Raw genomic sequence first — 15,690 nt, forward strand, 5'->3', positions numbered from 1 at the left:
TCATAAGCTGATGTGCCAGTGTTCCTGAGTGACCTGTCTGGGAAATAATTTAGTTCATTTCTTCTGAGACTGGTCCTTGCCTGCCGACTGTGAATTCCACCCCTGCTAGCTGACCCATCAGAAATGCTATTTTTCTTTTCCACTTCTCAACTGTAGTTTCCCTGCTTCTTCTACACTCTTCTGGTTTATGTAATGTTCACTTTCTCCTAGGCCTCCTCACTCTGACTGGGAAGGAAGGTAAGGGGGCTGTCTCCAAAGTTTACTCCGCCGATTGCTCAGCAGAAGGGACAGCCTTTGCCAATGGCTAACTGCTGCACCCAACATCTTTTTAGCACTGGCAGCCTCTGCCTGTGTGCACAGGAATCTGGAGTCTGACACAACTTCTATCTACCAGAAGATCACGCTGACTTGGTGCCATCAGACAAGTTCAGGCTAGATTCACACACTGCTCTTCACAGCCAGTTCTTTCTGAGAGCATTGAGTTGTGTGTCTCCGAAGTCAGCCGAGGGTACAAGAAAAAGAAGCAGCTGCTTCAGACCCTAATCATTTGGGGACCCCTTAAAGAGGGGAAGCCTGCCAGGTTCCGCAACTCATTGGCTGGCTCGGTCTCTTTCTCTGGCAAACATACCCACTTAATGTGGGGGAAGGGGGAACAATGTGGGGGAAATTCCCATTCCAGCCTCCTTCTGCAGATCCAAAAGGTTAGATCCAAAAGGAAGGGGGAATCTCACAACAGCTACCCCATTCCTATAGGGGTGGGGTCGCTGGAATGGATGATCACATGGTCTCCTCCTTCCAGAAGCCTTAGGTCCCATCCTTGCTTGGTTCTTTGTATGTGTTACAGCTGGTGATGAGGTGGACCAATCAGTTTGCATAGCCTGATGGGGATTCAGAATGAAGCACTTTGAACACAGCCTGTTAAAAAGGACTCCTGCAGACAAACCACAGGCTATGCTGAGTGTGCTGTGAGCATTCACCTGTGCACCAGAGCACTAGTCACTTAGAAACACAGTATTGCCAGCTCCTCTGATTCTGATGTCACCAGTAATGAGATTTTTGGCCTTGGCTGCAGGCAGGTTCACCATGACTCAAGATGCAGCAGCCGCCTTTGTGTGATTTTCAGACTGCCAATTCCCATGAATTTCAGTGGGCGTGAGGAATTACAGCATTTGGCGCTTCAAACTTGCAACACTTGTTAGCTCATGTTTGGTAGCCCCCAAAAGTTTGACACAGGTCAGATCAGTATTTTCTGTTTACCATTAGGTAGCAGTTTGTCTTATGATTTCTCTCTTATTAGACAATGTTGGCAGTAATCCTTGTATTTGCAAAATAAAGAAATTCACAGAACATTCTCTTGTACAATATTGTTTTCTAACCTAGATGAGCATTTTTTCAATTAACCTCCCCTAAACCTGATCCAATGCCCATTGAAATCAATGGATAGACTCCCACTGATTGCAATGGGCTTTGGATCAGGTTCCCTACCTGTATTACAGTGTTTTAAAACTGAAGAAACACTCTTCAGCTCTGCTTCTTAGCAAGTAAGAAATAGCTAGTGTCTGCATGCTACCCATTTGCAGTTCTTGTAACTTTACAATTTCAAGAAGATTTTCAATCTTAAACTCTTTGCTATTTGTGCATTAAGTTTCCAGCTGGTCAGATGAAAATGAAAGTGTGTGACAATGAGTGAGTGCCTGGGTGACTAAAGGGCACATTTGGTATGTATTCCCAGGGCTGGTACAACCAGAAGTCTCCAATACCAGGTTCCCTTTATTGTTCATTGTTTATTACTCTACAATACAAAGATCAACCTAACCAGTACACATCATAAAGGGAGGGGAGGAAACCCAAGGAAACTTTTTTAAATTGTTGGGGGTTTATTTTACTGCAAAGACATTTTAGGGATGACAGAAGGTGAGCGAGGATTAGGATCCCTGGCTTCTCTTCCCAGCTCTGGGAGGGAGAGTATGTGTAGTGAACAGCACAGGGGACTGACTGGAGTTAGTCTTGACTCAAAAGTTCTCTTCCTATACTACTGATTTGCTGGCATGTCATTTAACCTCCATCTGCTTCAATTATTCTATAGGCGTGTGTCATGAAAGATAATATAATAAGAGTTTTGAAAAGCTCTATTAACTAATGTGGGTGAGGGGCATAGAACTCCTTGGTTGAATGCACATTAAAGGAAAAGAATGATGATGGAGCCAAGCTGACAGTTTCTTCTCTGGGCAACCCCAATAGTTGCTATTCCTAATAGAGGTTAATATTTCCTACTGGAGTAAATTACAGACCTCAAGTTGCAGAACTTGCCTGTTTCCTGAGGAAAGAGTTGGTCAGTGCTTAAACAATATCAGTACTAAATAAAGGACAGTCTCCGGCCAAGTGCCCCTCAGCAGTAGTGACTAGCAGGTTGTTTTGGCTTCCTCTTTTATTGTTAAGAACATCTTCATAACAAAGAAGGAAGCTAACAGCTAAGCTGTTCTGAAGAGTAAACGTGACTTGGTATATTTTATGACAATAGCCACCACCACCTCACTCTTTGGCCCTGCAGAGATTAGAAAATAAACTCCCCCTGGGGTAATCCTAGATTTTCACAGGAATCTCTTTTAAAGGAGGCCCTAGCAATTTGTGCTTCACAGTTCCTTATTCATGACTGTGTGCCTCTGTGATCTGATAGTGGATTATTAAACCAAAATATACTGTTTTCATCAAATGCTTATTGTAAATGCCAGGTTGATGGTTTTCAAAAGAATATCTGCTCTGCAAGACAAATCCCACTCAAACGAGTTTCATGTCTGAGTTGATTCAAATCTCCTGTTTGTGGATTACTCTGGGGAGAAACCACACTGTGTTGATGGAATATATTCTAGTCTATCATATTTGCTGAAAGGAGAAAGAGAGTAAGCCACATTCTACTCTCAATCCCCGCCAGTGTAAATTTGGAGTCACACCACTGAAATTAATGGTGTTGCTTGGCTGCAAATTACAGCAGGAAGTGATCCAGTGGTAGCTCTGCAACTCTAAAATTCTTTCTTAAAATGCTCCTTATCGACATTAGGAAGCATATCTTAGTGGTTACAGGGAGGTAGGAGATACAAGTTCTTATTTCTAGCTTTGATGCAGACTTGTATGTCACCTGTGGCAAATCACTTACCTCTCTGTCTCAGATTCCTATAATTGAGTGCCCAAGCTGCATAATCAAATCGAGGGCTCGGTTTTTGTCACCCATTCTTACCTTGAATAGTACAAGTCATTCTGGAGTTATCAGTGGAACTATTTGGATAGGGCCAGACTGCAATACCCTTACATACATTGACTTCTGTGAGATTACTGATGGATTAAGGTACTATTCAACATGATTAAGAATATCAGTCTGGTCCATAGTACAATACTACTCAAGGCAAGGGGCTCAATCAGGGCCCAAGCAATTCTCTATCTACTTATGTTATGCCTCACGTATATAATAATATGTAATAATTTCCAGAGACAATTCACTGATTTACCATGCACAGTCATGATAACCATGCCTCTAAATTCATCATGCAAATAAGAGCTAAGCTTATAAAAAAAAATCTCCCATAAATTAAAAAAAATCTAAATCTATCTGCTTCTAGAACTTGAATGAAATCAACTCTCTGAAACTCCTATGCATTTCTCAACAGTCACTGGTTGTCAGAAGTTGAAGTATAGAAGGGCTTTTTTACAATACTGTACATTTATTGGGCAGATCCAAGTAGTTCCACATGCCTGAAAAATACATGGCTACAGCTACCCTTGAGCTGAAACTAGATTTGTACATAAATCAAAATAAGGCATAAAACAAGATGCAGTTTCCCAATCAGAAAGAGAAAGACTGAACTTCAGAGTGAACTATGGGATGACACACCCATAAAGCCAGTTTCAAAGTGAAACAATAGCCAGTTTCTCAAGTGCTTGATGTGGCAGGCCTAGAGAGAACAGCCCCATCAGACAAGAGAACTCAGAATGTAATTTTATTGCCAGCAATCTCAGAAACATGGGCTTATTGAGCTGAATGTATCAAGCTATGTTCCAGATGGGGCGCAGTGAGCAACAAGACAGGGCTGTAAAAAAAATTTGAACACAAATATCTTCATAGAATCATAGAAGATTAGGGTTGGAAGAGACCTCAGGAGGTCATCTAGTCCAACCCCCTCTTGAACCTGCATTAGGGAGGATTCTTCCAAGGAGATCCAAGAGACAGCTTGTGGTTCCGCTATTGCACTACATGACACTTCATGAGACCAGAGTACTTCTGTAAAAGTATTGCTACTGAGGCCAGGTCTATAAACGTACATCAGTATAAATATGTCACTCAGGGGAGTGAAAAATCCCTGCACCCCCACACAGTTATATCAACCTAAGCGCTGGTGTAGACAGCTATGCCAATGGGAGGACTTCTCCTGTTGACAGCTGCTGCCTTTCACAGAGGTGATTTAACTACAGCAATGGGAGAAGCTCTCATGTTGGCATAGTACGGTCTTCACTGAAGTGTTACAGCAGCGCAGCTGCACCGCTGCAGTGTTTTAAGGGTATCACCTGCATCAAGCCTAAAACATAGATATTTAGAATGCAGTCACATTCCTATTGGCTAGATGTCTTCTGTACACAGAGGAAGAGAACATCTGCCAACCAGGATTGAGAGGCTTAATTGACTTTGTCCCTAAGCACTTCACCGATGAGATGAAAGGGGTGTATAAGGAAAAAAGTATTTTTAATTTTTTTGTTTCAAAAAGCAAAATGAGAAGATTTTCCAGGTGGGTGTCCTAACACTACAGGAGTAGCCATGCTGGAACACTATCTTCTTCTGTGCAATGCTGGATGCTTCGCAGGAAGGGACAAATTCCTCATTAAGCACTTCAACATGCAATACTATCCCGTGGGGGAAGACCTCTCCCTTTTGCTAGCACAGGTTAACAATAGTAATGAAGATGTGGTGGCATGGGTTTCAGCACTGGATAGTCACCCCAGTACAAGCCCACTGGGGACACTGGGTGCCTACCAGGGTTGCAGGCCCCCCTCTGAAGTCCATGCCACTGCATCTTCACTGCTATTGTTACCTGTGCTACCTAGATTAAAGATAGACATACACAAACTACTGTGCATACAATGGGCTGACCGCCAAATCTGAGCAAACATCAACTTTAGGCCTGTCTGGACTGCGGTTTGATTGTGGATCTGGACTTAATGACTTGGGCCCATCTCTGGTTTCTCTCCTAGCTAGTGAAACCCTGGGCTCCAACACTTTGTCAAATAAATGTCTAATTCTTTATTTTGTAACTAGCTAAGCCATTCGTCTCAATATTTAAGGAGTACTTGTGGCACCTTAGAGACTAACCAATTTATTTGAGCATAAGCTTTCGTGAGCTACAGCTCACTTCATCGGATGCATGCAGTGGAAATGCATATATCAGCCTATGCTCAAATAAATTGGTTAGTCTCTAAGGTGCCACTAGTCCTCCTTTTCTTTTTGCGAATACAGACTAACACGGCTGCTACTCTGAAACCTCTCAATATTTAAGTGACATTTAATCCTGAGAGAAGCTAGCACCATAAAGTGCTGGTGCCTTTCCTCTGGGTTCTGGGAGCATCAGCATTGCTGAATTTCTCATCCTTCTCCACTGAACCACATTGCAGAGCAGACATTGCTGCACATACTCCATACAGCAGAAGACACAGAAGGAAAACAGCTAGTCTCAATTGGTCATCCTTTCTTCTGCTGCCTGGCAAACCAGAGTGTGCACTGAGAGGCAACAGATGATGGCAATAACGTCTATACATTGCTCCAGCTTGGCCCTTTTGGCAACTGAGGTTTGAATGTTATTCATGGCCGTTGGAGCCAGTGAGGTAACAGATGGGAGGGGCTCCTCTCTGAAGTAGGAAATTCTTAGGTCACTTTTGAACCTGGTACATAGAGCAGCTGCCCAGCTGAAAGCAAAAAGAGCATCAGCCATTCTGAGGCATTTCAGTGCAACTGGGGGTGGGAGGATTTGACTGATAGCGGCCTGGTTGGCAGTCACGTCACAAAAACAGCCCCCTCTGAGTGAACAGCAAAATCTGACATAAGTATTCTGAAGGCCTCCAGTGGCCAGCAGTCAGAACCACAGTTTCTCTTGTTCCCATGAGCTGGGCCCCTGTGTACTCATGGATGGCTTTTTGCAGTGCTCACAGCTTTTTCAGCCTAGAAACAGTCAGTTTCTATCAAGCTGGCAAGTCCTGAATTTTTACTGCTGGCTGAATGGGGCCTTCTCCATCAGCTCTGGAATAAAGTTTTTATTGGGAGATTCCAATGCATGAAGAGACTGTGAGCCTCTGCCAACAGAGTGTTATATACTCTCTGCCATTCAGAATAAAATGACACACTGCAGACAGGGTGTGAAGCATGACACATGTGCAACCTGGACAGTTCATAAAGCTCTGACAATACTGGCTCCACTGACAGTGATGATAGACACGATTAGACTTAAAAATAAAGTATTCCAAAGTGCTTTACAAAGCAATGCTATCAAGAAACAACCATTGCAGAAAATTGGTATCTTGGGCTTATGGGCTTACATTCCACCTGAGGATCTCAAAGCATTTTACGAAGATGGAGAAGGTATCATATCCCCTTTTTACAAATAGGGAAGTTGAAGCATAGGAAGAACATAAGAACAACCACACTGGGTCAGACCAATGGTTCATCTAGCCCAATATCCTGTCTTCTGACAGTGGCCAAAGCCAGGTGCTTCAGAGGGGAAGAACAGAACAGGCAATCAGTGAGTGATCCATTCCCCATTGTCCATTCCCAGTTTCTGACAGGCATGTGACAACACGTCCACAACCTTGGACACCCCATCCTCTTTTGGAGGCAGCATGGTCCAGTGGCGAGCAGACTGGCCTAGGAGTTACATGGGGCCCATGGTTTCTATTCCTGGCTCTGGTACGGCCCTGCTCTGCAAACTTGGCCAAGTCACTTCACCTCTCTGTGAATCCGTTTCTCCATTTGTAACATGGGAATAATGACACCTTTATTTGTAAAGCACTTTGAGATCTATGGATGAAGAGATAAGTATTCCAGAAGGTCTATCATCTAAGAGATAAGTATTATTATCTTGGCCAGATACCAGAGTTATCTTCTACTCCTTTGAAAAACACCACAATATCTTTAAATTCCACCTGGAAAGCTAGCAGATGTGGGCAAAGGGCCCTTGGTTTAACATGGGATAGTCCTTCTCAAAATGCCGTGCCCCATAGTCCCACTAGCATTGGACATGATCCCGGAATGTAGAATGCTACCCTCTGAGCCAGCATTTCTCAAACAGTGGGTCCTGGGAAAGGTCTAAGTGGGTTGTAGTGCAGTGCCCCAGAGATGCTCGCTGCCCTGTGTTCTTACTTCCCTTGGGCAGCAAGCAGAGGCCTGGGGAGCGTGATCCAGGCAGCAGCAGCATGGAGGAAGCACCTCTGGGGCGCACACAGTGGGGACAGGCTGCTAGCTGTCTGCTCCCCGGCGCCAGTCACTTCCTCCATGCTGCTGCCCCTTGCTCTCACTTCCCCAGCAGGCAGCGGCACAGGGAGCAGAACCCAGGCAGGAAGTGGCCGGAGCCAGCAAGTGGACGGACAGTCAGCAGTCATGGTGGCCCGGTTGTGGAGAGAGAAGGGTTGGCTGGGGCTGTAGGAGGGGACAGGGCTGGGAGAGCCAAGCTTGGGAGGAGAGGGAAAGCAGAGGCCAGAGGGCTGACAAGGGGAGCAGGGGTAATGGTGGGTCTCCCCACAAAAAAGACAAAATGCAGTTAGTCGCCTTAGTAACAGTTTAGGAACCACTGCTCTGAGCCATACTGACATCAGCAAGGGGAAAAAACAGGGCAGGAGCTTCGGGAGCGAGCCACACCTGTTTGTTCTTCACACAACGAAAATATGTTGGCTGCTGTGTAATCTTTGTGAAACCCAAGAGATATGAGTGCCTGGTGCATACTGATTTTTGCCAGTGACTAAGGCAGATGTGTTCTGATATGACACTCATGAGCTCTGACGCCCTCAGGCAATCTGGGATTTGTTGCTATGCAAAGATTTACTCACATCTCAGATCCTTGTCTAGAGGGTTTGACATGATATTTCACAGGTGTGGCACTTTGCAAATTGCAAAACACCTCCCTGGGTGTCTCATTTGGCACAATGCAGCAGACAGTACTCTGCATGTGCAGAGGATGAGGCCAAGATGGGGTTCAAAGTACATCATGTAACAAACATGCTGTTTTCAACAGGGACAATGTTCCAAGGCTTTTTACTTACTGATGCCTGTTTTCTCTCTTCACTGCAGCTTTCTGCCTCTGGACAGGAATCAGAACACCACAGAGCCGCATCACCAGCCAACAAGCTTCCCCAGGTTTCAATGTGAAAATATACACTAGAGTCCTAAATAGGAGGCTTCTGCCACTTGCCAGCCTGCAGAGAGGCTCCCAAGCTTCTCTCACTCCCACATGGCTCTCACTATCTCTACCCCTTCATTTACTGCCACCACTTTTGGTCTATCAATTTGGCTGCTAAGGGAGTTACCATGGACAAGGAGGTGCAGTTTGCATGTTCTTATGAGCAGAGGGGGCCTAAGTGTGCAGGCCACTTGCATGGGGATTCTCACACACAGTTTACACTTCCCCTTTATATGTGCATTCTCACACTCCCTCACATACACATGAATTGCACTCAGAATGAGTTGGTTGTAGGGTGCTGAGTCTGCATGTATCAGCAACTCTGTAGTTTGACAACACGTTTTCAGCACCATTTTGACAGCCTAGACATGACAGCAGCCATCAGGGATGGTTTTAGGATAGTGAATTCTATATTCCCCCAGTGTCAGAGGGAAGCACTAAAAAGTCCTTTCCAACCCTGATTTTGCAGTGATTTTCACAGTATGCCCCTTCATAAGTGTAATGGGTGGCATAAAACTGATTGACAAAGAGCTCATCTGATAAAGCAAATGGCTAATAGGTTATGAGCTTTGAATTTGCAACAGCAATTCCCACTGAAGTAAATAGGAGTTGCAGGTGCTCAGAGCTTCTCAAAATCAGTCCTGAGTTTACAAGACTAGACCTGTAACTCTAATAATCATCTCCCTCCTTACTAAATTTAGGGCTTTTAAAAACATTGATAGATTTTGCATGGCAACCCAGGAACCACAGCACAAACAATTGCAAAGCATTTCAGCATTATTGTCCTGGTTCATGACTGAGATTTTTCATTAGAAAATAGCCCAGATTTGCAGTACACATTAAAAGTATATTCTAGAGAGACCATAAATGCACAATAGAGCAATGCAGAGTTTGCAGCTGATTTAGCACAGCTCAGTAAAGAATAAAAGGGCTGGTTACACAGCTTTGCCAAGTCAGAGTAGGTGAATCAATGCCTTCATCTATCAGACTGTGCCCTGGCACACACTCATGCAACCTGGACTGTCTTTTCCCTTTAGTTGGGAATGAATAAACAGACTCATGTACAAAGCGTCCCCAGCAATATTTACCCCACTAGCCATGTTAAATAACAGGGATTGGGGTCAATGGGGTATGGACACATACAAACATATCTCGGAACAGATTCCAAGTGGGGTTGGAAGTTAGTTGCTGTTGGTATATCCAGCAGTTTGACTTACACAGGTTCCATCAAAGTTTGAAGCGATTTGCTCAGTCTGGTATATTCAGGCTCATGGTTTTTTTCTAATGCCAAACTTGATTTTTTTTAAAAAAATATCACTTTTAATTTCCTGTACACCTAAGTCTCGATCCGAAGTAAGTGGTGGGAAATATTCCAAAAACCTGCTGCTGATGCAGCATCTAGTATTGATTTAAACATGAAATAGACATACAGCTTGCATTGAAATTGTGATATTGCATTCTCTAACCCAGCTCTGGAGATCATAGAAGGGATGCAGGTGTGGAGGAAAAGTGGAAAACTGGGACGGCATTCATGTTTTAACCCATATAAAACTCTGATCAACTACTCTCACTGGGTATGTCTACTGTAATGTAGACATACTGTGTGTGGCCTTTTCAGATTGGTAGGCCAACTTTGCAGTTATTACGTTTGCATCCCCTTCCCTATTTTAACCATGTAACTTTATTCTTTATCTATCTAGATACAACAACTTAAAAGGAAACCTGCTGCATTCCCTATTTCCTCTTATTTCTATCACAAGCTCACACTGGTTCTCTCCAGTTGCTTCTATTCCCACCAGACAGATCTTTTTAAGGTTGTAGTTTCTTCTGGAGGAAGATCGGGCATCAGTACAGGGAGAATTATTATTCTGGAATACAGTAGCACTCCAATAAGATTGAGACCCCATTGGGGTTGGTGCCGCACAAGAACATAGTAACAGTCTGCCCGGATGAGCAAAGGAACCTCCCTGACAGTCTGCTAAGGGGTAGGGTTGTGAAGGGATTCAGGAAGGAACATCTTTCAGACTGAGATGTGCACTCTGTTTTCTCTATCAGGGACACTTTATAATTGTGCTCTCTTTATTTGCCATTTTTTAAAATCTACAATAAAGACACTCAGGCTGAAATTATAGCAGTTGCTGTTTGGATAAAGTGACCAGACGTCCTTTTTTCCCTCCCAGACTTCTGCATTCTGTCCTGGAAACCTGGAACCAGGAAATGGGACACCCATTTTTATGCTCAGCACCTCTCCTCGCCCACGGGTCCTGCTGGGGGCTCTGCTCAGAAGCTGTTATCCCCTGTGCCTGAGGACAGCAGCTACAGCAGACTTACCACCCACCACCATCGGGGCTTGGCCAGTGGCACTTGCACCACCATCAGGCCTGAAGGAGTGAGCCCTGTCTGGCAGCGATGGCAACAGCAGCAACAGTCAGGCTTGCAAAAGTGGGGCTTGGCAGCGGCACCAGCCCTGAAGGTGATGAGAAGGGGTGAATGCATGAAATGGGCTGGTCCATGTCCACACTGGGAAACGGGAGAAGAGAAAGTCATGAAGTACCCTGTCCGGGGGTGTGTGGAAAGGTCAATTTGTTGTGATTTATAAACTATTTTCTCCGTTAGTGTTATTAAAGTGACTTTCAGCTAACTTTTAAAAATGACATTAGATGTTAAGTTTGTTATTTTATTATTTTTAAGTGAGAAAAAAATTGTAAGTTAAAAACATCTCTTTTTAAATTAATGGGAGATTGAGTGACAGTGGAATAATCTGTTTTTATCATATTGTTACGGCAGGTGTCACTTGGTGGTGCTGTTACACACAGTCTTCCAAGTTCTTAGCCGGCAAGAAAGTTTTGGACAGGCTGACATGTAAGTCTTGGGAAGCTGTGCTGGATTGTTGTTAGCTGGATTATGCAAGATTGGATATAGAGGCAGCTTGGGGAGAGAGGGAGCCGTGTGAACAGCTGGAGAATTTGCAGTCTGCCTTGGGCTCTGATAAGAATCCATTCTTGAGGCAGAATTGCTCCTTGGGAACCAGGCACTGGTTGGGCTGTGATGCCTGAAAGAAGGGATTGCCCTGCATGTTGTTCAACCATCTCATCCCAGCACTGGTGAATGTGTGCAAATAAAGCAAATTTACACTTAGAGTATATCTGGATTTCATATCACCAAATTTCTCTTTCACTGGAGAACTGACCTATAAGGCCCTGGACATCTGCTGCCACTCAGCACAAGGGGGACACTGGGGTCAGTAGAGGACGTTGGTGTTGGAATAAGGGGCCACAGTATTAGTAAATCTGTGACAGGTATCATCCCTTCCCCTGCTCCTGTGCGTTTTCATTTTGAGAATGTGGCCACCTGGCATGGGAGTTGGAATCTAACACAGTGCAAGCCTAGGATGCTTCTCAACCAGAGACTGCTCTCAAAAGGAGCAAAAGGGATATGCTGTGTGCTTGACTTTCTGCCAGGCTGACAATGAACCACATAGCAGAAGGCACACTAACATGTCCTGGGTACAGCTGGCCAGAAACTGGAATTCCAATTCCATGGGACATTCAGAAATTTAAAAAAATAATAATTCCAAAACAGAACAAAAATGAAATTTCAGCATTGCTTGTGGAATGTGAATACCAAAGTTTTGTTTTGCTGAAGAGCTGGGATACTGGAAGCCCTAGCTCAGGGGCAGTCCATCTGGTGGGCTGCCCCAAAACCAGGGACCCTGGGAACCAGAAAGACGAGAAGCCCCAGAGGTCCAGGCTAGCAAAGAGCTGCAAGTCTAGGAGCTGGACTCCCAGGCTCCCCATCAGCCTGCCAGGTGGGCTGCTGAGGAGCTGGGTGGGTGAGTCAGCAGGAACCCAGGCAGGTTTTGAAACCTAGCTGGCAGGCAGAGCGTATCAGAAACCTGCAGGGTTTCTGTCAGAATTTAGTCAAAAAATCAATACATGCCCCCAGAACGTTTCAATTTAGACAAATCAACCTTTTCTGATTAAAAAATATTCCACTGGAAAATTTCCAACCAGATCTAATAATAAGACTACTTGCAGAGTCAGGTACTACTTGGCATGAGTAAGAGTGGCCCTTTTGTTTTTATTGGGGTATTGACTTCTTGTGTAAGTTTCCCACCTACTAGACACGTAGCAGCAACTGAAATAAGCCCCCTCTGAGGCTCTCCACTGCAATCAACCTTCGTATTCCCAAGAATGATGACAATCATTAATCAGTGGTATTGGGAAGGTAACGTTTTCTTTGGTAAGGTTTTTACTGCTTTAGGCAGCCACATGCACTCCTGGCAATGTCCTTAGACAAGCCTTGCTGGCGATATACAGTATACATCTTGCTCGGAAAAGACTGTCTGAGAAAGTAGCTTGCTTCCCAGCTCTAATTCCAACACCTTGTAAACTTGGCAAGACTAATGATCCATGCTGGCTGGACAGCAGGAATAACTGATGCCTGATAGATAGCCTCCTGCAAACGAACTGCACTGCACATAAGCCCTGAGCTATTCTGCAAAAGGAGGCCTTGTTGGCCTGATTTCCTTACTGCTAACAGTTAACAGACTTCCCTACCGTTCATTGTTCAGGGTCATCCTTGGCGGATCCAGGTTGGGGTTCTCCATGGACTCCATCTGAGGACAGCGTAGGAAGTAGTAGAGGGTATGGAGGGCATCAGGGGACCAGGTAATGGGCTGCTGTTGCCTTGTTTGCCGGATAGGGCTCATGCCGGGGCGGAGGGTGTTCAAACATTGCATGTGGTGCATTGCTCGCGATACCAAGTCACCTGCACAAAAGGGGACAGGAAAAGCATTTCTGAATGTTTATCCAGACCCATATGCTTATTTTCTCAGCTAAATAAAATCACTGGCAACTGAGAAAGCCTTCTTTGTGTGTAATTATTATTTACCCACTAAGCCAATAGGCAGGTCCTGGAGCTGCCATTTTATAGTTTATTGCAGCGGTTCTCAACCTGTGGCCCAATCAGCACAGAGCTGCGGCCCATGTGACATCCTCAGGGCCACACAGACAGTAATGGATGCAGCCCACAATGTTAAATAGATTGAGAATCACTGGTTTATTGCAATGGAAATTTAATTTCCTTTTAAATTCCTAGCCATTAGACAAGTCATGGTAGAATTAAACTACTATCTAAGTAGCTAAACTTGCCTGTCATCTGGGATCAGTGTGATGACTTTGCATTATTTTTCTTCACTATTTTAATGCTGTTTCTTTTCTTCTGAAGCCACATCCATGGGTTTCTTGCCTGCCTTTGGCTAATGAAATACATTTTGTAAGATCCTACATCAGCACTGGGTTGGGAACATAATTTATGCAAGGGGACAGAGGCAGCGTCCATGTAGGTTGCTTGTTTTGGTTCTCCCTGTCCTCTACATGTTATGAGGCCAGACCAGTTCCCTACATTGGAGCCATCTGATCCCACCTAACTAGCCCTCAAGTCCCAACTGTCTGCCCAGGTTCTTATGACAGAAAGTGGGAAGCCTCTGTCCTAGTTGGAAGTCCCTTCTTGTTGGGGTCCGCTTCTCTTATCCTCCTCACTGTTCTCTAGCTGAAGATTGCTTCCAAGGAGTAACAACATCCACCTCCCTTATTAAAGAGCCAGTCCTTATATTTCTCTCTCTCTCTGATTTTCACAGACCTTGCTGGAAGTCTCTCCCTGAGCCTCATAAAGGTCTCAACTCAAGGAGAAAGCATCCAGTGTCTTCTGAGCTGCTCAGTTCTTGGGGATTCTGAACCCTTGTCAACCGTCCTGTGTCAATCCATTGGAAGACTCCTGACCAGGCAACTGGGAGGGGGAAAATCTATGTTACACAGCTGCTACTAAGAAGATACTAACCCTTCCCCCTCAGAACAGGAAGCTGCTGTGGGTTAGCAGCTGCAGAGAACACCTTTGGTTATATAAATCTCAAGTGCTCTTCAGCTGACACTTGCTTTAAACATACTACACCCCACGTTACAAACACTACAGTAGCCTGACAGTAAAGGCCTCAAGTGTTACAATTTACACTAGTGGTATTCCCGTAGCACTAGTCTGAACCACTACTATAGAATACCATATAGGCACAGGGTCTCTTTTTTCCCTGGGAATCTTCTGTTGCTTTATGTTCTACCGTCCTCTAGAATCCTCACAGGAAATGTTCCTCTATTGTGTTCTATGGTTACAATGCTGGGAAAGGATGGAATTGAAATAGCCACCAACACCAAGCTGGGTCTGAGATGGCACCGTGAACTTAGCCACTCAAAATGTGAATTCACCCCCCCACCCCACCCCCCTTGACTCCCAGTGCAGTTCTTAGGATGATGCTAATCCACTTAGGTCTAACAGCAAAAAGACCAAATTTACTACTATGCCTCCAGCTGAACGCTTTAGGGATTGATATTGCACAGGCTGGGGAAAACACATGGCTACTGTATGTCTGAGCATTATGCAGTTATTAGTGAGTCAGATCGATGGGGTGTTAAAACCTCACTTTGCAACGTGAAGCTGTGCACTCATTCGTCGCATAGTAAATTCATTTTACAAGTAGACTCCAGAGAGGAAAAAACCTCCTAATGTCTCTGCCTTTCCCATTTCTGTTGCTCCTGAATCTTTCCCTAAAACCCAAACATTCTTACAAGAGTCCTGTGCATCTTCTAGCTTCTGTGCTAATCCGGAATCCCGCATGATCAGAAAAGAAATGCATCTGGAATTCAAATTTTCAGCAAAGAATAACATCCCCCTCCCTACTTCTTTGGCAACCTCCAGACCATATTTTAAAATCAGTAGGTGACTATATCAGGACATCCATTCACTAGACGTAATGACTAAGCTGGCCAAAGCAGGGACTAGGAAAGAGGGAGAGGAAGCCGCATTCAATCATGGGCCCATGCTACAAAAGCTCCCTTGTGTTCCAGCATAAATAGAGGTGTGTTAAAAGAATTTGAAAAACCTCAAATTAAGGCAAGTTGCAAAATAAATGGTGAAACCACAAGCTCTGGGCCTGGCCAACCCCTGATATTCATTAGCCTTCAGATCACGGGGACTGGGACAGTTGTGCCAGCAGAAATTTTGCAAGGAAAACCAGGCCAGGAAAACACAAATCATTTTGGTTTATTTTAAAGGGGCACTGTCAAGTAGTTTAGGCCCAAAATCTGGGGTTTGTTAACAAAAAAGATTTACAAAATTGATTATATCAGAAGCATTCTCAGGATTTCCCTTCTCCTCATTTTTATATTTTAAATTAAAACAAAAAACTTTCCCCTGGAGCGTCTGCCATCCA

At 44.5% G+C, this 15,690-nt stretch overlaps 1 protein-coding gene across 1 annotated transcript in view; it reads right to left on the reverse strand.

Moving 5' to 3' along the window:
* Positions 1 to 15,690, reverse strand: part of ABTB2 (ankyrin repeat and BTB domain containing 2) — a 197,497-nt gene that overhangs the window by 44,217 nt on the left and 137,590 nt on the right. The window contains exon 3 of the mRNA XM_077818524.1: positions 12,986 to 13,196. Coding sequence (XP_077674650.1) covers positions 12,986 to 13,196 — 211 coding nt within the window. The remainder of the gene's footprint in view (positions 1 to 12,985; positions 13,197 to 15,690) is intronic.

This window comes from Eretmochelys imbricata, chromosome 6, assembly GCF_965152235.1.
Source record: "Eretmochelys imbricata isolate rEreImb1 chromosome 6, rEreImb1.hap1, whole genome shotgun sequence".
NCBI classification, from domain to species: domain Eukaryota; kingdom Metazoa; phylum Chordata; order Testudines; family Cheloniidae; genus Eretmochelys; species Eretmochelys imbricata.